General features: G+C 48.2%; 1 protein-coding gene across 9 annotated transcripts in view; it reads left to right on the top strand.

Moving 5' to 3' along the window:
• The window catches only part of Msi2 (musashi RNA binding protein 2), a 366,811-nt gene that overhangs the window by 224,778 nt on the left and 118,568 nt on the right, over positions 1-23,465 (top strand). For all 9 annotated transcript variants that reach the window (XM_077800895.1, XM_077800891.1, XM_077800892.1 and 6 more), the window contains exon 7: positions 9,044-9,092. In XM_077800895.1, the coding sequence (XP_077657021.1) occupies positions 9,044-9,092 (49 nt within the window). The remainder of the gene's footprint in view (positions 1-9,043; positions 9,093-23,465) is intronic.

The raw sequence follows: 23,465 nt of genomic DNA, 5'->3' as shown, positions 1-23,465 counted from the left end.
AGCATTAGGCAGCCTGCCTGCCACTCCCCTCCCCCAGAGCACACTTGCATGCATGCACGCACGCACTCCAAACCAGTGCTGCAAACAGGCCCTGGATTTCCAGAGCACAGCAGCCGCCACTCGAAGGAGCCTCACACACAAGAGGCCGTTAGGCCAGATGCCATTTCCGTGTGACAGCTGTCAGCCTGCCGGATCCAACTGCCTCTCCTCAAACAGCTCGTGCCCGGACTCTCTGTGTCCCTCTCCACCACCTCCCTTCCTTTGCCTCCTCCTTTCCAAGCCTCAGCTCTGATAACCCCAGGCAGAGCCTCCTGCCATCCCACTAGCTGGTGCTGGGACCCCAGGCTTTGTCCGCAAAGCTGACAGGGAGCCTCTGCCCCAACCGTATATCGCATGAGCAGACTCTTACTCATGCCTCCTGGGACTGCTCCCCCAAAGTCATGCTAATCCTGTTAGTGGCTGTCCCTTGGTGTGACCCATTTGCAGTAGGAAAACATACAGCATTGGGTATTGCTCCCAGCTTAACTAATGGAGAGAGAGAGAGAGAGTGTGTGTGTGCGTGTCTGTGTGTGCGCATGTGCACGCGTGTATGCCCTGCTCAGCAAGGGGATTGCCTGGTGGGGCAGTGAATTGGGCCAGCATCTGTTCTGATGAGCACATTCCAAGTACTAGGAACTCACTGCTACCACATAGGCCCTCCTCCCCACTCTAGGGTGGGAGACACTCTGCACTCCTGGTCTCACTGCACAATGTCAATTCTTAGGGGCTGAGCCCTGGACTGAGGCCCAGAGGCCCCCTACCAGTTCCAGCTCTGCTGTCAGATTGCCCTGTGATCTCTATCTTTCAAAATCTGCCCATCTAAACAAAAGAGACCCCTGAATTCTCCTCCTCCTTTACCTCTCCAGGCAGCCCGCCTCCTCTGAGCCTGCCAGGGCAGAACACGCTGGTCTCTTAAGGTTACCTAATCACGTCTCTTAACTTTCTTGTCGAGTTTTAAGGCAGCGTTTGCTGGTTCATCCAGCACCGTGGCACTACACTAAGCCCCAGGGATTTAAAAACTAGAACACAATAAAGGGGGCCTAGTAGGAAATGAAGGGATGAGTCCAGTTTTATAAGCTGGCTTCAGCATTTACTAGGCATGTGATCCCAGGGAAGTCACTTAATCTCAAAGAGCCACAATTTCCTCACCTATAAAATGGGTATGATAATATCTACCTTAGAGCTACTGGAAGAAGTAAGCGAGCCTTGCAAATCGCCTATTAAGCTGCGGTAAAATGGTAGCTAATACAATAATCGTTATTTTGGGGGTGGGTAGACGCGTCATAACCTCGAGTCTGATAAGTAAGGGTGCAGTCTGAATCCCCAAATAGGAGCTGTTGCCTCAGGTAGGTAACCGCCTAAATCTCCAGGGTAGAGTTTTCTGGAGACTCCTTGCCCAATGGTCCCTGTGGGCAGCTGTGTCCCTTTGTTAACTGCAATCTGATAAACACTGGCATTGGGTTTTATTTAAGTTAAATGGGAAAATGGAATGGCCCGCGGGAATAAAAAAGAGATAAATAAAATGGAAAAATAGGGCTGATAAAGCAGCATCCTGCTCGTGGGGAGTGGAATACTCTGGCTATAGTAAGACCTGGAAGGCTTCTGTGAAGAGTGTAGGCAGTGTACTTGATGCCACTGACCTGAAGACCAAAGAAGGTTAAAATGGTAAATTTTATGTCATATATATATATATATATATATATATATATATATATATATATACACACACACACACATTTAACCACAATTAAAAAAATAATTTAGGAGAGAGCAAATTGACTCTTTCTGACTTTAGGGGCGGGACAGGTTTTTTTGGGGTTTGTTTTATTTTTTTTATTTCTGGAATGAGGGGGGTACCACTTGGCAGCAGTGTTCAGGACAGGCTCTGAGGGCACCTCCGTTGCTGGAATCTCCCAGGAGTGAATGCACCAAGAAGATACTAGAAAAGCTTACCAGCCTGCCACCAGGAGGAGACAGGGTTCTGGGCTGGGGCGGGAAAGCAGGTGCTGCAGGGAGAGTCTCCGATTCAGAAGGTGAGCGTCAGAGTTCCGGGCCCAGCCCCTGTCAGCTCTGGAACCACCCGTGGGGAAACTGAGGTTCAGTGAATTGATGATGATCCCTGCCTCGTGGGGCTGTTGAAGACCAAAGCTGTGGTGATCTCCGTGGAAATATTGGTGGTAGTGAGGACTGATAGAAATGTTTCCATTAGGTTTTCTTAAAAGTCCTGTGTCTTTGTTGGTCCCTCTGACCTACGGGCAGGACAGAACTCTGTCAGGAGAGCCCTAAGAAAGCAATATGCTGAATGGAGCTTGCCTGATCCTGGCTTCCAGCAGGGAGTGGATATCCCTCCTCTAGACAGCTCATAAGTACCTGTTTGTTTATTTGGGGCCTGAAGCTGTGATTAAGGCTCAGCCCAGCTGTCCTTGGCCATCTAGAACAGCAGTTCTCTACCTGGGCACCGCCCTGGATCACGGGGAACTTGAAAACTGCTGATTCAGCAGGCGATGCAGAAGCTCTTCAGGTGATTCTGGGGCTCCCGCAGGTTGAAAGGCACGGGTTTCAGCATGAACCAACAGGATTTTCCAGGCTATTTCTTCTCCCCATTCTCCCTTTTAGACAACGACAACCCCCTCTTTTTATGAGGCAGGGCCATACTGAAAAGTCATATTTTTATACATTAGACACTATGATTGAGCTTTCTGGACAGCACTGATTTTCCCTGTGTCCAGGATGGCCAGGGAGACATGGTGAGCAGGGTCTTTCCATGTTCTGAAAGAACCAGGAACCCACAGCCATTGTCACCACCCAGGGTCCAGCACCTGTGTCCCAGGCAGTCCCACCACATCAAACAGACCTCTGCTCTGCAGCTTTAGTGTGTCGAGTTTATGGAGCGTAATAAGGCCTGTAAACCCTAAGCACCATAATATCATGGTCCTGCGTTTGAGGGTGTTTATTTAAACTAACACTTGAAGCGTTTGAGTGGGAGCAGGAAGAGAAATTCAAGGACATTTGTTCTGGGGGAGTTGGAAGAGCCGGGTTTCTCCTCTCCTCATTCCCCTCCCTCCTTGTTTTTGGCCAGATGATTTAAGAATCATTTGAAGTGCCATTTCCTGCTTTGTTCTTGATATGTGTGGTGTGTGGGTGGGTGTGTGGATCCCGGGAGGAGTAGGAAATTTCTTAGGGTGTGTGTTGACCACAGCAAAGCTCTGGAACAGCCTCACAGAACAGAGTTTACAGAGGACCAGTGGGGAATTTGATGCTCCCAGATGTTATTCCAGCAGCCTCTGCAGCCCAATTTTGCATTCTTGGCAGAGTCCTTACTTGTGGATCTTAGGAACCATCTAGTACAATTCCCTGCTTTCACAGATGGGACCTAAAGACAAAGAAGGGAAGGGCTTTTTGTCCTCTGTTTAATGCAGGTGGAGCTGGGAATGGCACCTTCGAGCAGCGCTGCCTCCCCCGGAACCTGCTCAGCCATTATCAGCAGCTCTCCTTTTTAGCCCATCTCCTGGGAACAAGTTTTCTGTGTCTTCACATCACACCTACTCTGTACTTGTGGAGCCCAAACTGCACAAACCTGAACAGAAGAAGCCGTGTTCTGAGGGACCATACTCTCAGGTCACAGCCTGTGGCCAACAAACTGGACAAATACCATGTTTGACCTCCCTTCCTAGGAATGTCTTTGCGTCGTGACTTTAAAAGTTTCCTCCTCGGCCAGTTCATGAGCTGGACTGGCTGAAGTTTAACCTCTGGTGGACACGGTCAACACCATCTGGCTACTTCTGGAATCCCCCATCAAGAATGTCTGGCTCACAATAAATCTTTCAACTCATTCAAAAGAGGGTTTGCTTATTTGTAAAATGAATTAGGATTAGAGAGGCATCACCCATGGACTTGACTGGTAATTATTGCCGATTTTTCATGGTGCTTATTTAGGGAGGAACATGTTGCCCAGTTTCCCTTGGTGTTTCCAGGATCTGGGTCTCCATCCTTGTTGCCAGAGTAAGATTTAGAGGAGTCCACTCCACACCCTAATACCTGGGTCCCATTTGGAAGGTTCCATTTGGAATGTGTTCCATTTAGAATACTGATTATTTATTATCTGGTTCACATTGAGCACTTCTTCTCTTTCTGCCTCTTTCTTTGCTTTGTATATTCTCTAGTATTATTCCAGACAGTCTGTTTATCTACGGAATGGAAGAGATATTTTGTTTTTGTTTAAAGAACAGGGACTGACCGTGTAGCTGGGCATGGTGGTCATGCCTGTAATCCTAGCTATTCAGGAAACTGAGGCAGGGGGATCACAAGTCCAAGGCCAACTTAGGCCACTTAGCAAGATGCTGTCTTAAAATAAAAAGGACTGGAGAAATAATTCAGTGGTAGAGCATCCTTGGGTTTAATTCCCAGTACTTACTAAAAGCAAACAAACAAAAAAACAACACACACACACACACACACACACACACACACACACAAATAACAAATCCAAACAGGGACCACACATATAATTTACCTATTGCCACAAGAATGCCATGTAACAAACTGTAGAACCTTGGTGGCAGTCAATAACTTCATGTCATGTGTTAGGAGGACACTGGGAGCAGTTCTGCTGATCTTGGCGAGCCTCACTGGCATGTGTCAGGATGATTGGCTGTCAGCTGACTTAGACTGGCCTCAGCTGGAACAACTGGGGGACTTGACCCTGCCCTGTGTGCCTCTCACCCTCCAGGAAGCCAGCCTGGTTATGCCTTTTTCATGATAATGACAAAGGTGCAAGAGGAAAAAAGCAGAAATGTGCAGATTTCCTCAAGGCCAGGCCCCCAACAGGCATACCATTCTCTCCACCTCATTGGCCACCACAAGTCAAGTCCAGATTTCAAGGGATGGGGACATAGACTCCTCCTCTTTGGGGAAGGGAGCAGCAAAATTATCACCTACAGGCTGTGGGGGCCTTTGATGCTTGTCTACCATAGGACTATGTAATTTGCCTCTTATTTGTATTTAGGCTGAAGCTTTGCAAGTAGTGAATGCCTAATGAGTATAGGTTGCATAAAAGTAAATAAAGTTGCCATTAGCTAGAATTTCTAATCAAGATTGGGTTGGCTGCATGAGGTACACATTAGCAGGAGTTTATCAGCTAGAAGGAAAGTTTATATAACATCCAAGCTGAATCTGAATTTTTCCTACTTTGGGTGCAGGGGTAGCTTGATTGCCACTAAGAAATTCCTCTTCTTATTGTCTTTCCCCCACTTTCAGAATGTTACAGTGTAAATGTCCAGAAAAGGGGAATAACAGAGAGGGAGCTACTGCCGGCCACCCTGCAGTGGACCCTCTGAACGAGAGGTTTTGTCCATGTGTTGAACGTTGGTATATGTTACAAGAAGCAACCTCTGACCGGTGTCTTGTTTCCCACCCCTCAGAGGTGTGCACTGGAAAGAGGGGTCCATGGACCGGCAGCTGCAGCGGCAGTACCTGGGAACTTGTCAGAAATGTAGATACCACTGAAATAGACACTCCTAGGGGGTGCCCAAGAGGCAGCTTTGCAAAGCCTGGGGTGACTCTGATGTGGATGAAATTTGACAACCTCTGTCCCAACCCCTCTGGCCCTGGAGACCCTAGCACAGCATAGTCTGGACCTCGCCATAGCCAGAAATATGCATACAGAACCTTTTGTCAGGACAAAGCCCAGCAGGGGTTGGGAGTGTCCCATTCCACTGCACCTTGTATTTTCATTCCTGAGGGTACACCACTGAGGTACACCATACAGGGCTCTTGATAAACCTGCCTTTGGTTATTACCAGGTGCATCTTAAGGTTGGAGTAAGCCCCTTCCCAAACATGCTAGGCCTATGCCAGGGCTTGAGACAAAGCAAACTGAGGTTCAGACACCTCCTGTCCTCTCTCCCTCAGGGGACTCACAAGACCACTAGGCCTGCAGGTTTCCACATCTGGTACGAAGAAATCTATAAAGCACATGACACAGTAATGGCAGCGTCAGTCCTAAGGATGAGGCTGGTATCCCTTGAGGAGTATTGAACAAGGTTAATGGCATCTTCTACTCACGTCAGAAAAACTCCTGTTTGCAGCCCTCAGCCCTTTGGTGAAATTCCAGTCTCTGAATGAGACCTGGCCTGTGACTTGGTGTTGACTCTGCACAGCCACCTCATTTACCTGGGGTTCACATGTGTGTGTGTGCGCGCGCATGTGCATGAGACAGAGCCAGACTGAGGTGGTTACCGGCTTGCTGGCTGCAGGGTTGATACCGGTTACCTCAGCCATGCCCCTTACTTCCCCTTGATGGAGACTCACACAAGCTGCTTCTGTTTGATTCACATAGAACCGTGAGAAACAGTCCCATATGTGAGGCCGTGTTTTTCCTTCTATTCAGTCTTTGTATATTCAAATTCTAGTTTCAGCTCTTGCTGTTCTGCCAGATTTCCATCGCATTGATGGCTTCTCTGAATTAATAAGTGTTTTGCAACCGCTGAAAAGTTTTCTTCCCCCTCCCCCAAGCACTGGGACTTATCCATATTGATTTTTTTTTTCCCTTTCTCTTTCCTCTCTAGCCACTTTCTTAGATGTTGTATTTTGTAAAGTGTTAATAGAATTTTTCTTTCACCCTGACACTATCTGTTGAGGGGGTCTTTTCAAGCCCCATTGTACAGCTGGACTGCAGAGGGGGGGAGCCCTATTCTTTTCGACAATGGTTGCCCCTAAAACAGCCCCCGATCCTCCTCCACTCTCACCAGGGTGGAGGGAGCTTTGGGAAGCTGAGTAAGAAAATATCCAAACTTAGCAAGAAGAGGAGGGAGCCAATGACGCCCTGTTGAAAGGGGGTTTTGAAAATACATTTTTTTTTTCATTCAAAATATTTATTTCCTAAGGGGATCTCAGTTGCTGTACCAAAACATGGCCAACACAGAAGGGGGGCTGTTTTCCTTCCCGTTAGGCATTTTCAGCTCAAAATAAGGATCTGGCAAGCATCTCAGAAAACTGTGGAGATGGGTGCGAAACAGATGTCCCATTTACCTGCCCGGTCCTCAGCAGGCCCTCTGGCCCCCGCCTGCACCCCAGGTGTTGGAATTCTCTTCCCATCCCAGGGTCTGAGTGTGAGCTGCCATATGCTCAAGTGTGACGACTCCTCTGAGCACAGACACACCAGTTGATCTGGTGCTTTTGCTGGAGCAGGGCCCCATTGGCAGGGTGGCTGTTGTGTGTCATGACCTCAGCAGGGGCTGGAGGACTCCTCAGGTCGGCTTGGGATGGGCTCCCGGGAGGGGCCTGAGAAGGAACCCCTGTTTCATTGATCCCCAGACTAGCATCATCTACTCCTATCAGCTGGTGTCCGAGAGAGGGCAGTTCCCCACTAGAGGAGTCACCAGGAGGGCAAGGCCATTCTCCTCCCAGCAACTGACTTCAGGGGTGGGGACCAGGAGGGGAAGGCCCCAGGAGCCCATTTGTTCAGGCCTGGTTGCTTAGCGACAGAAGGGGGCCCTGCCTCCAGGAGGGATTCTTAACCTGGCCAGTCCCTTCCGGGTTGGTGACTGGCTTGCCTACCTGCTCTCTCATTCTTACCTGGACTTTGCTCTTCCCTCTTTTTTATCTGATGACATAGAAAACTTTCAAGCCTCATTTTATTGCTTTGCCCAGTGTCCTCTCTGGCAGGAGTGAGGAATGAAGAGCCTGTGATTCCTTTTCCCAGATGCTTAGCTCAGGCTCCCAGGCTCATTTGTGAGCCTTTGAGCACAAATCAAGGGTGCTCAGTCCTTTTCAACCACATCCCTGGCCGAAACAGCTCCAGGGACAGAGCCCTTGGACAATAGTTCTGTCCACCCACAATCCCTCAGGTCGAGGTATGTTTCTGCTGCGGCAGCCTTGGGCACAAAAGTGCTCACCTGGCCAGACCAGGTGCTCCCATAGTGAGTAGCTGGTTGATTAGGTTAGAGAACTGTGCTCCAGATGTGTCTTGTGAAACAAAGGGCTGGGCATAAACAAAAAGAATGGATTTCATTGCCAGATCTGGTTCTTTAAGGAGGAGTCTCTTGAGATGTTCATGGGAGTTGAGTGTGGATCCTGAAATCTTCCTACTAGAAATATCCCAAACAGTTACAAAATGTGTGGGGAGGGAGTCAGAGGATGACTTTGGTATTTTCCTTGATGTTTTCTGAAAGGTCCCAGCACCAATGTATGAGTTTGCTAAAGCTGCTGTAACAAAACACAGAAATTTGTTTTCTCACAAATCTGGAAGTGAAAAGTCCAACATCAAGGTGTGGCAGTGTTGGTCTCTTCTAGGCCTTTCTTCTGTGCCTGTGTCCTAATCCCTTCTTGTGAGAACACCAGTCATATTGGCTCAGGGCCCACTCTAATGACCTCATTTTAACTTAATTATTTCTTTAAAGATCCAATCTCCAAATATAGTCTTATATATAGTACTGAGGGTTAGGACTTAAACATGTGAATTTGGAGGAGGATATAGTTTATCTGATAACAATCCAGATGTTTGAGTTCCATTGTTTATAATGGGAAACAATTTAAATATCTGTCAGAAGGGAAATAATTAAGTAAGCCATGGCTTTTTGCTTCATGAAATGCTATACAGTAATCAAGATAGTATTTATGATGTAGCAACCTGGGAATTATTTGTGATTTTCTAATGTTACTGGTAAGAAAACACACATACACACACACACACACACACACACACACACACTCTAAAACTAGGAAAGAAATTCCACATACAATATAATTTAGACCATATTAAACCATATATATTTTTTAAAGCAAACACTAAAAGGTAATACACCAGATGTTAGCTGTAACTGTGCTCAGTATTAAAATCAGCAGTATTTTTTCTTTTTATTTCTTGGTATGTTCAAATATTCTTTAATGAGCAACTATTATTTCTGTAATGGAAACCACCTCTTCCACCAACACCCAGTATAAGTATATATATAATGTATACTTTTTGAAAATTCCTAAAGCAGCCTCTTTTCTGTGTTTTGCAGGTGGAGGATGCGATGCTGATGTTTGATAAAACCACCAACAGGCACAGAGGTAAGATGACCCCAGCATACGAAGTGTTTCCCTCCACCTTCTTCTAGCCTTCGCCTCCTCTCACCTCCAGAGTCACTGACAAACGATACAGGGAAGAGTTCAGAATGAAGCAGGTAGAGGTGACCATCTTTGAGGATCTGCATTCATGGAGGGCTATCAAAGCACAAAGAAAGCAGATAGTGGACAGTCAAAGCCCCCTTCTCTCTTGGCATGGGAACCGCGGTTAAATCACAGAGCTAGGCCAGCACCTGTGTTTATATACACCTTTCTTGATCCTGGCTTTCTTAAATCCCTTGCTAACCTCAGCAGTAAGTGATCTTAGTGGAAATTACTCATAGCAATTACTCAATTGAGTTCTCTTGCATTGAAAGGAGGTGGTTTAGAAGCAGACTGTCCATCTAGAGATAGACTGAGAAGCCTTGTCTTGGGTTTGTTTGCCATGAATAGCGATTACAGATGTGGAAAATACTCTGCGGCACCTCGGGACGCTTACAGGAAGTCTGTACTTGTGTATGTTCTTTCCTGTGCTCCTCTTGTCTCATCCCTATTACAGAAAATGGGTCTCAACCTGTAGTTCAAGAACCTTTGAAATGATATGCACTTCTCTTGGGAAAGGACCCTTAGCATTGGACAGATTGCCCACGGCTTCTCCAACCACCATCTCCCAGAAGAACACATTGAAATTATTGCTTTGAACAGAAACATTGGAGGAATCTAGAAAATCCTCCCCAGAGAGAGTAGTCAAAGGAGGTTAGGATTTAGTGTCTCATTCTCCTGTTCTCCGGAAGCCCCAGGTTTCTGGGGTTCCTATTAAGAGGGTGTTAATGAGCAGAGCTTCTGAAGGGGGAGGCAGGAAAGGGTGCAGGGTGTTCTCAAGGGAGGGATCTGTAGGTGAGCCGTGTTTCCTTGCCACTTGGATTGCATTCCGATGTTTCTTGCTTTGTTTACATTCCTGCTGTCACCTGTGATTAGAAGCAGCTACCCTGTATGTCTTTCCTGTTTGGAGAAGGTAGCTGAGCAAAAGGGGGGGAAGGAGTGAAGGGGGAGTGGCTGCTGGCAGGGGGTGGGAGAAGGCTGGGCACGTTCCCATCGTGCCTGGTAACCCAGCTTCTCATGTACCCAGCCAGAAGGACATAGTTGCAGAAAGTGTTTGTGGAGGGAAGGGACCCACAGCGGGGGAGGGGGAGGGTGGTGAGTCTTTGTTTGGTGCATTGCTCTAGAGAGAGAGCTAAGAGAGAGAGGAGAGTGGTGATGGGTAGTTGGTAATTACCCTTGGACGTCACCTGCAGTGTGTCCGTCCACCATTATGGATTCCAAAGCTCCGGTGCTATGTGCATCATCCATTTGGGCTTTTGCAGAGCTGCAGGAGGCTAGTTGTAACTTTAGGGAAAAAATCGCTTCACTTTTGTGCCTCAGTTTACTCATCTGTGACATAGGATTCTTGGGAGAGTGCAATGCCAGACACACAGACTGGAATGAGCGTGAATGTTAGCTCTTGTTATTATCATTGTTGTCACCTCCATTTTGGGGACTGAGGTCATCAAGGCTGGGAGGGTCGGTGGCTGATGTACCCTGTCTAGCAGAGGCTCAAACCCACGGCTGCTAATTCCAAATTCTGCTTTCCCTCTGTGATGTCCAAATCAACGGGCCAGGGTTGTTAAGAAGAGCATTTTCATCCATTTCTTTTCAGGGCGAGCATTGCCTTGCTGAACGTGGCACCCAGTGTTCAGCGTTAGGGTTCACAGACCTGGAAGGCTCCTGGGCGGCCCCCGGGGATCTTCTTGTTCTTTCTTTCTTCTTTATGCCCCCCTCTCCCCTGTGCTGGTTTCCCCCAGGACCTCAAGCCTGCTAAGCACATGTTCTACCCCTGAGCTACCCACCCAGCCCCATGACTTTGTTTTTTGAAGGTCAGTGGGAGAAATTGGTTTCCAGAGGGGAGAAAGACAGAAAGGCACTGGGTGTAGCGTGGGGTGACAGTCCATCCATGACTGGTGGGGCAGCTATTGCCTGTTAGGAGGTGGAGAACTCTCAGTGCTAGGGCTCAGAGTGGCTTCAGGATGTCCTCACTGACCCTCTGGAGTCCAGACTCCAGTGGGCATTGGGGGAAGATTGGGCAGAGCCTGGTGAGGAGGCAGAACCTGTGTGAGCAGTTAAGCCCCCTGTGGTAGATGCAGGACCAGCACTATGATTTATGGGGCCCAGACCAAGAGGAAAGGTGGGGCCTCTTTTTAAAAAAAATGATTAAGAATTTCGAGGTGACCACAGAAGATTAAACCAGGGCAGAACCTTCTGAGCAGGCCATGTGCAGTTGCTTAAAACTGCACACCATAAAGCCGGCCTGAGTGGATGCAGCCTGTGAGCCCCTGTGTGGTGCTGGTGGGTGAGGGAAGAGCAGGCAGGGGGAAGGTGTGCTGGGAAGTTTCTAGAAGAAAGGCCTAGCACCCGCCTCCCTTCTCCCCGGGGTCCTTTCTGTGCAGGTGGAAATTTTGCCCTTGAATACATTTTCCATCCCCTCAAAACAGCCCAGGAGGAGCTTCTCTTGGCCTGGATGCTAAAGCCGGGGTAGCCCTGAATTTCAGAGCAGTAAGGGGAGCAGCGAGAAAAGAGCACATCACTGCAGAAGCACAAGGCATGTGTATAGAGCACAGGCCCCACACCTGAGGCCTGAGGGAGTGTGCACTTGGAATCAGGTGATGAGCACAGGAGAATGAGATAGTCCTGTAGCCACCATGCTGCAGCCTCACCTCCACCTGCTCAGTGTTTAGCCTGCTGTCATCTCATCAAGAAGGGACTACTTCTACTCCTCCTCCTCCTCCCCCTCCTCCCCCTCCCCCTCCTCCCCCTCCTCCCCCTCCTCCTTCTCCTGGGGATTGAACCCCAGGGCCTTGTGCATGCTAGGCTAATGCTGTACCACTGAGCTGCATCCCCAGCCCTCACACTGTGGAGCGGTACAAGTGTGGGGTCTTCCCATCCCTAGGAGCACGGCTGGCACTCCCCTCGCCGGGTGAGACACTCTTCCTAACCAACATCTGGGGTTCTTCCTCGAGAAAACACAGGAGCTAGGATTGAGGCACCCCAGGACCCCAAGTGCTTGTCTGGACTTTAGCTTTTGAGCCACTGAGGATTTTTTTTAAACTTTTTAAAAAATTTTATAAGGTGGGGTGGTGTGAGCAGTTGCTGCAAATGGGGTTCCCCAGAAAGGTGCCTTTGAGAGGGGACATGGGGTATAGGAGATTTATTAGAACATGCTTTTGATTGGGAGTGAGGGAGGGAGAAGTCACCCTGTGGTCCCAAAATGGGGTGGTCCTTCCCCTGTCCCCCCTGAGGTGAGAGAATCCTTTATATGTGCCTGATCAGTCACTGGATGCAGCTACCAGTGAAGCTGCTGTGACCTGGTTTCGTTGTGCTGGGGAACTATTGTAGGGGACCTATAGCTGGGACTTTCCCCTAGCCGAACTCCCAGCAGCTGGGGAAGATTTCCCTTGTTCTATAAGACTATCCGGGCCTTCTGTCACCACACCCGCCATGGTTTCTGCCATTGTGGCTTCTGTGGCTGTCTAAGCAGGCCAAGTCAGCCATCTTGGTGGACGTAGCCAGTGCTCTCCGTGCACTCACCATACAAGTACTGAGCCAGCGCATACCTGCACACGGGGCTGAATTGTAGGGCAAGTGGCCACAGGTGAACCAAGTCACCCAGAGTCGCAGGCAGGTGGACACAGAGCTGGGACTTCACCGGCCTGTCTGACCCGCTGCCCAGGCTCTTGGCCACTCTGCAGGCCTGGCGCTATGTGAGGCCCTTATGAAAAAGCAGTGGAGTTGGTGACATCAGGAGCTGGAGCATTTCCTCTGCACCCCAGGCCTTCCTGCTGGACCATGGGGCTATCCATCTCCAGATGGAGAAATTAAGACACATACCGTCTGGGGATGACATTTAGCAGGCTCCTGGAGCCACACTAGTTGCTGAGCTACTGGTAGAAGCTGGGACCGTCCTTGGCCCTGCCCATCACTTCATCCCTTGAGACAATTTGTGCCCAAGGGGAAGAGAGGGAATGGTGGCTACCTCAGTCATTTCATTTGCTCTCTAAAAGTTGTTAGAGGTGGTCTGAAAAATACTGGGCGGATCATCAAAGGATTTAAGCATAGCGGGTGCTGTGCAGGGAGTTTATCGCTTTATCCTTGCAAAACTCAGATAAGATCTTGAAGTCAGCAGTAGGTATTGATCCTGGGGTGGGGCTGAGTGGGGAGGGGCAGGGAGAGAGGAAGCAAGGTGCTGTCCTTCTGATTTGGTCTTTTGCTGGCAGGAGCTGGGAATGGAGAGCCATGGGGTTGGGGGGTGGCCGCAGGGTATCCCTGTTCTCTGCATGATCCCTACAACCTAGGCCCTGCCTGAGAAAGTGGAATGTGCATGTGTGGGTTGCTGAAATAACATCCTACTCTTACTTCCTTTTGGGGAAGGGAGTCCTTCAGCGTAAGGGTCACTCAGGGGTACCTCAGCCCATCCCTCCCTCTGACCCCAGGCCCTGGGCTCCTGAATCCCACTGTGCTGGGATGATTGGGGCCCAACGGGAAATGAGCAGTAAGTCTCTGAAGCTCATCACATAGTCTGAGTGGTTTCTGGCCACGGACATCCCTGTAGCTGCCATTACCCAGTGGACCTGTTGGCTGTGGAACATTGCCAGTGGCGAAGGAACAGGATACACTGAGAAAAAATAAAGATCAGTGTGATGGATGACTTCTCCCGACAGTTAGCAGTCACTTATTAAGTGCAGTGCTAATGGCTTTGGAGAGGAATAGCAGCCCCCCAGCCTTCCAAAGGGCCCCTCCCCTAAGCCACCACAGCAAGCCCTTGGACAGAGAGGGTCCTTTCCCAGGGTGGTTAAGCCTTATCTGGAGCTGGGGAGGTGCAGGAGTGGCAAATCCAGCCAGAGGAAGGGACTCTCCACAGACTCACCTCAAGGGCATTGGACCCAAAGCCTGGCTTCTTCCTTGAAGCTTGCTCAGAGTTTCCATCCCGAAAGCCATTGGCCAAGTTTAAGGTCTCCATAATTTGCGTAATCAGTTTATTTATTAAAATGGTGCCAGTAAGATGTAACTGAAGCTGTGATAGAAGATAATGCTTTTCTAAGGAGAAAAAACAGCCCTTAATGTCTTGAATACCTGCCAGACACTCACTTTTGAAATTGACCTCTGAAGTCCCGATTGACTCTTTCATGTATACTATATAAAGATGATTAGGAATCGCACGGTAATTATTTGTTTTTTTTGGTGCCTATTTCTCAAAAAAAAAAAAAAGTGTGGGGGGGAGGCATGTAAGAAAAGTTACGAGAAGGCGTAAATTAAATTTAAAAATTTTTTAAAGCATTTCTTCATTCATAAGTGTAGAATGTCAAAGACAATGTAAGTGTGGTTTTCCTGATGAAATTCTGGTTTTCTGGTTTCATTTACCTGGGGAAGCTGTCTGAGGTTTACAAGCTGCAAATGTGACTTTGTGGGGTAGAGGAAGGAAGGGTGTCTGACCTAAGTTGAGTCTAAGAGAAGGGTCAGTGGGGTGCAAAGCCTAATGAGGTTATGTAGCATCTCAGCTGGGAGCGACACCTGAGCTGACGTGATAAGAGGTTGCTCTGCAAAATTCCAGTGCTCACAGTGCCCACCCTGGGGATCTAAGCAAGATATGCTGCCAGTGTGCCCTACTAGAATTGTGCCAGTGGTAATTTCTCACCTCTTGAATCTGCTTGCATCCTTGGTGTTGGTGGCAGATAGTGCTAAGTACCCATCAAATCCTGTCCCAGGTCTCAGGTGTGTTCATAGATTTATTAAAAACCTGTAAACCAATAGTCATCGACATTGGTATTGTTCCAAATGCTGCACCCAAATTGGAATCCAGTTAACAAGAAAGCAGCCAGTCTGTTGTAGACCACCCACAACTGAGGGTCTTGGCCTCACAGAGCTCTCAATCTAGTCTGTAGTGTGATGTAGCACCCCCCACCCCCCAAAAAAAATGTCAATTAGGCTATTAGGCAAATATGGAGTCTGGATGGGGTTAGGCGAAAATCCTGTTCTCAGAGTGGGCCTCTCCCAGTGTGGGGCAGCTGCTTAGGAAGAGCATTGCCAAACCCAGGGATCTAGGGGAGGATGCTCAGGATGGGGCAGAAAGGCCATAAGACCGCACCTCCTGTGCTCCAGCTTAGACAACAGGGGAGTAGGGATGTGGATGCCTTTGGGTACTTGAAGAGAGTCTGTTGGAAGCTGTGTGCAGTTCAGTTGGAATGAGGGAGAGTCCTTGAGTCCAACAGGCAAAAAAGGGACAGTTGCTTCCGTTCTGCTAGATTCTCAGGCCCCCAGGTTCTGTGCCTCCAGTGGGATGCATTTGAACACTGAGGCTGTATGAAGGGCTGGGCGTGCTGTGTCCCCCACCAGGCAGGGCACAGGGGCCTTGTGACTCCCTCACAGGGCTCCCCCAAGACCCCACCCCCATGTAGCTCTGAGGGGGAGGTGGGACAGGCTGAAGAGCCGCAGCCTCTATCCTGAGCCGAGGATCAGAGACCAGCCCCAGCCCCAGAGCTGTCTGCACATTTTATTTTCTCGTTAAATAAACACCATTAGCCTTCCCGAGAAATTGGTGCAAACATGACCTCGCAAATAACCAATTAAAAGGGCAGGGTTGAAGGGGAATGAGAATTTGAAAACATGTAAAGGAGGCCATTAGAAATTCCTGTAGATGCCCCAGCCCTGGCAACATCGATCCGAGACCTTAATTTTATTTCTGACAGGAAACCAAGGACTGGGCTTTAATTTTTTTTTTTTTTTTTCCCCCTGAGCTAACTCAATTCCGGAAGCGCCCATTCCAGCGCTGTCTCTGGAGATATTAATCAACACAGTAGCTCGGTTTCTGTTCACCTGCTTTTCTTTGCAGACAGGGAGTGATACAAAGCCCTCCACTCCTTAGCAACGGGGCTGGGGACAGGGTGCCCAGGGCCAGCGGGAGCTGCAGAGCCAAGGGGAATTAGTATCCTGGGGGAGCTGCGTTTTTCTTTAGCCAAAGTATAAATCTTCAACTTCTTTCCTTTGGAATAAAAGCCCTGGCACCAAAAGGGCGGTGAGCTAATGGGCCTTCCTGCCTTCCCCTGGCTGTGGCCCACGGAAGCAGAAAGGGAGTGGGCTGAGGGTCAGAAACTTCGCTGACCCAGAAATGGTTTTTTTGTGGAGAGGGACAATGCGTCTTTTGTTGGGTCCCGTTCCCATGGAGGCGGAGGCCCCGGCTCTCACATGTTCTGAGAGCTCGGTGAGGGCGCAGCCAGCGTGGGGGTCTGGAGAGAAAGGAACCCCTGGGTTGGCGACTTGATTAAAAGCATTCCTTCCTCAGCACCCCTGAGCGCTGCTGGGGGCCGTGGAGGAATGGGCCAGGGGTCACCCAAAGCCGTGGGTGGCTGCTCTCCTGTTGGGACTAGAGGTTCCCAAAGGAGTCCCATCCCCGTCCCCCCTGCCCCACACTCCCCTTCATGACAGCTGAGCTCTGGGTCTGAGCTTCTGTGTTAAGCCGAACAGGTCAGAGGGCAGACGCCAGCCCATCTGTACCTCTGTATCAGCACAGGATGCTACAGAGAGCCAGAGCTTCAGGATTGGTCGTACTTGGATTTGAACCCCAGCTTCCCCATGGGTGACCCCAGGCAGGCGGCCGAACGGCTTAGAGCCCCTCACTGCTCCCTTGGGGAGTTTATGCACCTGCCTGGAAGGTGGCTCACCTTGCCTAGTGTCCACAGCAAGTGGAGTGACGTTAGTGGCCTTGTTCTTCCCCTTCCCTTTCAAATAAGACAGTTGCTTAAATTTCTCTAGGAAAACTAACTAAAATCTGTTTGAATTTGAGGGACCTTTGTCTTTAAAAATAAAACTTCTTTATGGATGTCTTCCGCTTTGCACACAACACACATACTTGCTTATACATATGGTATTTCTGAAAGGCCAGCCACAAAACTGGTAGCAAACTATTACAGTGGCTTTGTGGTGAAGAATGCACACTTTGGAGCCGGACAGTTGTTCAAATGTAAGCTCTACATCTTAATAGCTGTGTGACCTTGTGCAAGTTATTTAACCTCTCTGTGACTCGTGATTCATCATCTATAAATTAGGAAGGTGAGGGGCAGAAGGTGTAGCTCAGAGGTAGAGTTCTTGCCTAGCATGCTCAATGCCCAGTTCAATTCTCAGCACGATAAAAGATAAATAAAATAGGAAAATGACCTTGGGTTAGCCCAAGGCTTTTACATTATTTAATAAGTAGAAAGTGCTTAGCACAGTCTCTCTGGCCATAATAAACACTCACGTGTGTTTTATGCACATGTGTACTCACATAGTCAATGCCAACGTACAGACATAGGAAATGGCATTTGCTTCTAAAGGATTAATGACCAGAAAGTACCCAGGCAGGTGTATCCTTTTTATTGTACTCTCACTTGCCTTTTGATTTTTGTACCATGTACCTTTATTACATATTCAAACATTTATGTTTTAACATAAGCTTTTAAAATTTCATCCCAGTTTGAATTGTCAGTGTAGTGATATGTCAACATGAAAGAGATTTTTCAAAAGAAAAAAATTCACCTGATGCCAGGACCCTAACACAGTAACAACTGTCATTTCTTCCTTGTTCCTGACATATGCATACATGCTTTTAAAGTTGGTTATAATCTACGAATCTGGGGATTCGTATATTGTGTAGAATCTCGTACGTTGCAGAGCAGGGTATGGATCCTGCCTCCTGTGGGACCCCAGGGCTCCAGACCCACACGATGTGGTTATGTCTGAGAGCCTTTTACATCTGAGGCACCTCCATCTTTTTCTTTCCATACACAGAATCTGATAGACAGATGAGGATTTTCTTCGCAGTTGCTGGTCTTCCCAGACAATGTGCTAGTATCAGAATAGTCAGATTGCTCCCCCCCCCCCCAACCCGGCTCTGCACACGCGCCATCTGCAGACCAGCCTGTTTGCTCAAGTTCATTCAAGACCAGAGGGGAGAGAGGTCAGAATGGGGAGGCCCTGCATCCTGGAGTTCAAAGTGCTTTGTAATTAACTGGAAAACAAAGGTTAAGCATTCTCTTACCCTAAGTTTAAGTTAGTAAACAAGTGGGAACCTTACACAGGGCGACCCATGCCTACTCCTCCTCGGTGTCTCTGTTGTTTATGGCTCAAGAGTCCAGGCACCACCCTGTTGAGGAAGCAGAGGAAGTGTCCAGGCCTGGTCCAAAGGAAGAGAGCTCAGACTGGAGTCACACTCTGGGTTCAACCTCCAGAGCTGCCACTAATCGGCCTGAGTGACGGTGGACACGTTATTAACCTTCTCTGAACCTCGGTTTTCTCATCTATTAAACGTTACGAACTCGTGGACTTGTGTAACATTTAAGTGAGTTAATATATGCAAAGCATCTGTTGCTTAGGGAGACTGTAAATGTTAACTTTATTATTATCCCACTGTTAACTATTGTTATTTCACTGCTAAGGAGAGTACTGTTAGTGTCATTACTTGTGGGTGTGGGCTCAGGCTTGCTGACTGGAGACAGTGTTAGCGCTCTAGAAGCCATTGGCAGGCAGATGCTATGGAGCTTTCCACAGCGGGGGTCACCATGGGTTGAACTGGGTCCTCAGAAAGATATGTTGAAGCACTCATGCCTCGTAGCTCAGAACTTGATCTTATCTGGACATAGGCTCTTTAGAAATGTAATCGAGTCAAGATGAGGTCTTACTGGAGTAGGTGAATCCAGGGTGACTGAATGGACATGTGATGAGAGACCTGCAAGGAGAAGGCCATGTGACCTCAGGCGGAGGCTGGGGTGGTGCAGCTGCAAGCCAAGGAGTGCTGGCAGGACCGGAAGCCGGGAGAAAGGCACGGAACAAGCTTCCCCCCAGGGCCCTCCTAGAACATGGCCTGCCAACATCTTGACTTCAGACTTCCAGCTTCCAGAACTGAGGCAGAATGAATCTCTGTTGCTGTCAGCTCTGCAGCCTGTGGTGCTTAGTTAGAGCAGCCCTAGGAGAACAGTACAGGGCCACGCAGTGCTTTCTGTCCATCACCTCCCCTTGCTCGCCATCAGCTTGCAGGCCAAGCACAGCTCTCTCCCTCTATGTGTTCCTATCCATGTCCTCTCCTAGCAAAATTATGTGCAGGAGGAATTAGAGAAAAGACCTTGGAGAGCCCAGTGGATTCCAGAGCTCAGCCATGTCTTCAGAAGCCAAGGAGTTAGGAGTTGTCAGAATCCCCGGCGGTGTTGGTACGAACCACACTCACCAAGAGCACCGTTTCCAGTTGAATCAAACTCGGCTATTTGGGGAAATAATGCATATTTTTAAAAAAGAAAAAAGAAATCAGGAATACTCATGCATATGACAACACCACCTTGGTATCCCTACCTACCTGCCTTTGCTTTCACCGACCAAAAAAAAAAAAAATCAGAAAACCCAGCAAGATAACACTGAACTTCAAAAAGCTGCCAAACAGACTTCTTGATGTCTTTATGTTGTCCCAGAAACCCTTTCAGGCAGGAACATCTGCCAAATTCAATCCTGGAGTGAGTTTTTAAGCTATTAGAGCGGTGGAGGGTCACGGTGGCAGCACCTACGGGTCTCCGGTTGTAAGGAAGCCGGTGGGCGCAGCGGTAGTGAGTAATTACAGCAGTCGTGGGATGCGCTTCTGTTAATCCTGGCGTGTGGTTGGCACACCCGGCAGCGCATAAAAATAACTGCCGTGATTGTAAAGTGATCAAAGTTGTGGGCCTTTCAGCACTCCCCACAAATCTGGAATTTCTTCCTCCGCTTGCCACCCATCTCGCTGTCAGGGGGAAAAAAACGGAGAGGGCCTCCTTCCTCCTGGATGTGCCCGTGTCCCCGCAGCCTGGGCAAGGCCGCACCTCCGCGCCCGTTCTGCGGCGGACGTGGCAGCGCTGACATCCGATTTATTATCTCAGAGGGCTGGGTTGCCGGTTCATGGATGATTCATGACTCTGCTTTTCCACTGCTGCTGGAGGTGACATCATCCATTCTGGGCCCAGAATAGACACAGAAGCCACAGTGGCCCCTGTTCCCTGGACTCCCTCCCACCTCCCACCCAGCTGCCGTGTGCTTTCTGAGCAGGAACCACGGTGGACCCGGGGAGCGCACTGGAAATACCCCTGAGTAGAAGAGCATGAATGTGTTTCAGTGCTGTGGCACAAGAAAGCAGAGAGGGGATCTTACCCAGAGTTCATCTTTCCCATTCCATTCCTCCACTTTGAATTTAGATCTCACTTATGCTTCACTCCTGTGGCTAGCTTTATGTCCTCATATGGACATGGGGTTAGTGAGGAAGGTCTGGCTCGTCCCACATTCGAGCCATAGACCCTCCACGTCATGAACAATGGTTTTCATGTTCGAGGTTTGGACTAGCTGGGTGGTTTTCGACCCTGGTTGCATGTTAGCATCATCTGGGGAGTTTTTAAACCACACTGATGCCTGGGTCCCAGCCCAGGTCAATGAAGGGAGGCTCAGGAGTAGAGCCCTGGCATTGACTGTCTTTACCATCCCCCGGCTGGTGCTAATATGCAGTCAGGGCTGGGGACCGGACCCCCGCCTGGGTCAGATGATCACCAAGAACCTTCCAGGTATAAAACCCACCTGCCTTGGTGGGTTTATAGCTGGAAGATTCTGTGGACCTGGTGTTCTGTGGACCAGGTCCTTGACCCTCACATGCACGTGGACCCTGAGATCAAGGCCTCTCTTCCTCAGGACACATCTTGATGCCTACGGGATCTAGCAATTGTTGTAGAGTTATTACTTGCTTTGAAGGAAGAAGAGATGTCGTTGGTTTCATTGTAGCTGCCTCTTACAGTTGATTTGGGGGTGAGGAGGAGACTGAAATTATTGGCTTGATTTTAAAATTCAGTTCTGTGCTTCTACCTTGAGCCCATGAGGCCTGGCTGCAGCCCTGGAGATGGTGGGGCCTGTGCTCTATCCAGGAGTCTGCACCAGGGTTTAGAAAGATGATGTGCTTCCCTCTCAGAGCCAGGTAGAAAGGGGTGCACGTCAAGCTGGAGTTCTCAGTTTCCTCCTCACTTCCAAAACCCCTGGTCTTGGCATCTGAAGTCTTCTTTTAATTAAGTTGATTCATTTGCCCTGGAAAGAGATTTCCTGATTCAGCTGGTATATTTATGTATGAACTATGCAGAAACACCTGGCGATTTTTCTGAGTGACAATAAGAAAACGTAGTCTGAAAATTATGATTTAATTTGCTCCCTCCCCCATTCTGTCTTACCTTTAAAAAAAAAAATAAAATGAGTGAAATTTACAAAAGAGGCTTTGTATTTTGCCCATTGTGCAAATCTGTTTTACAACAGAGATGTGTATCCACAATACCCAATAATTTCCCTTTATGTTATTTTTAGAACTCTAGCTTTTAATGGACAATTGAATCATTTCCTTGGCAAATAGGAAATCATCTAATTGCATGTTTGTATTTATTGTGAATTTGCAGGTAGGTCTCGGAGAGATTGGCAGGCATATGTAAAGAGTTAGAGTAAACGCCATTGTAAGGAGTTTATTTTTAGGAGTTAAAAGCCACTTTGGAGGTTGCATCCCAGCTGTGTGTGTGTGTGTGTGTGTGTGTGTGTGTGTGTGTGTGTGAGAGAGAGAGAGAGAGAGAGAGAGAGAGAGAGAGAGAGAGAGAGAGAGAGATGTCCTTGTGGGATGTATGCCTCTGGGTGTTTTTGTATGCAGGTGTGTGTTTGTGTATAGGTTGAAGGTTGTGGATACATTTGAGTTGCATGTGACCGTTGGTTGTTTAAAAAATAAAAAAATAAAAAAAACTAGAATCAAAGACATTGTGAACTATTGAAGTAGGAAAGTAGGTGCCAGCTCCTTTTTTTTTTTTTTATGTTTGTGATTCTTTGATTGTGAAATGGATTAAAATCCCCCAATAAAATACAGACCAGTGCCCTGGACTGGTCATTCGTGCTGGTGTTAACTCCTCCAGGGTCACGTAAAGTGGCTTCCACAACGTGGTTGGTGAGAACTGGCACCTCCTGAATTCACCCCCCATCTTTTCCTTCTTTCTATAAGGACAGGAGTAAAGTGGGGGAGAAAGGCACCGCAGGTAGCCTAGCAAATCTTGTGGCTGCCAGGGTGGCAGCAGCTGGGGAGGGGAGAGGAGAGCAGCTGTGGTTGTGTTATTAGTCATTCCATGAAGAAATTGATTTGATAAATAATAAAGCAGCGATATTAGCAACACATGCTTGCAGGTCAGATGACTTCGATGAAAACCCCCAGTTAAGTGTGCGTAATGGTTTGACGATATATGTGCCTTCTGAAAACATCCTGTTTTAAAATGGAAATTGGACTGTGCATGCAATTCTTAGAAAATATGCCAAGACCATTACCAAAGGGAGCTCGGAAATCTGAAGGATGATCTTTCTATTTAACTTGGCCTCTACCCTCCCCCTTTCAGCCGATGCTTAAACTCACTTTGTTTCCCTGTCCTTGCCTTTTCATTTTGTTAACTGTTTTGATTTGTAAAATACTATGCCTCGAACTACACTCCTTTATGATGATTTACTGCGCTGTTCTTATCTTTCACCTTAAATCCTTGATAAGAGCATTTTAAAAATGAAATTGCTACCTGACACTATTATAAAATGTTGGCTGGCAGCCAGGGGAGGAAACAAGAGCTGGGGAGGAGAAAAAGGAGACTGAGTTTAGAGAAGGGACAGATTTTTACAGGAAGTGGGTTGCACTCTCCCCCCACACTGAATTCTGGAAGCCTTAAAACAAACAAATAAAAAAAATATTTTTTAAATGGCACATTAATGCAGCCTCATCAATGCTCTTCACCACTGGATGGTCAGGGACAGGGTCGTGGGGCCAAGGTCATGTGCACTGAAGAAGAAGCTTATATATATATACTTTACTGTGGATTGGAGCTGGATAGATACTTGAGTGGATGGAGGGACAGACATAACATTTGGACAGCCACCATATTTATAGTTTGGAGCACATGTCCTTCCCAGCCCCAGACACCCCTCACTCCTGTACCCCACCCAGTTTCCTTCCACCCAGGTCAAAGTGGGATCTCCTTTAGCACCAGCAGCTATGGAGGCTGACTTGCTAGAGGAAGATTGAAACTTTTTTTTGTGTTGATTTGACTGTGTTGTGTGTCTGGAGCTCTCCATTTATCCACAAAAGACATCAGCGACTGGGGGGCATCGGTAAATAGAGCTGTCTGACGTAGCAGGCCGTTTAAATTCTAAGACAGTGGTTTGATGAACTCTTGTCTCTAATTCCTGTGTCTTGGGGAAGACAGCCGTTCTTTCCCCATAACGGAGCTCCTTCACCCATCTCTGTACTGACTGGTGCTT

This window comes from Urocitellus parryii, chromosome 7 (genome assembly GCF_045843805.1).
Source record: "Urocitellus parryii isolate mUroPar1 chromosome 7, mUroPar1.hap1, whole genome shotgun sequence".
Lineage (NCBI taxonomy): Eukaryota > Metazoa > Chordata > Mammalia > Rodentia > Sciuridae > Urocitellus > Urocitellus parryii.
This window is presented reverse-complemented; position numbering and strand designations above follow the sequence as displayed.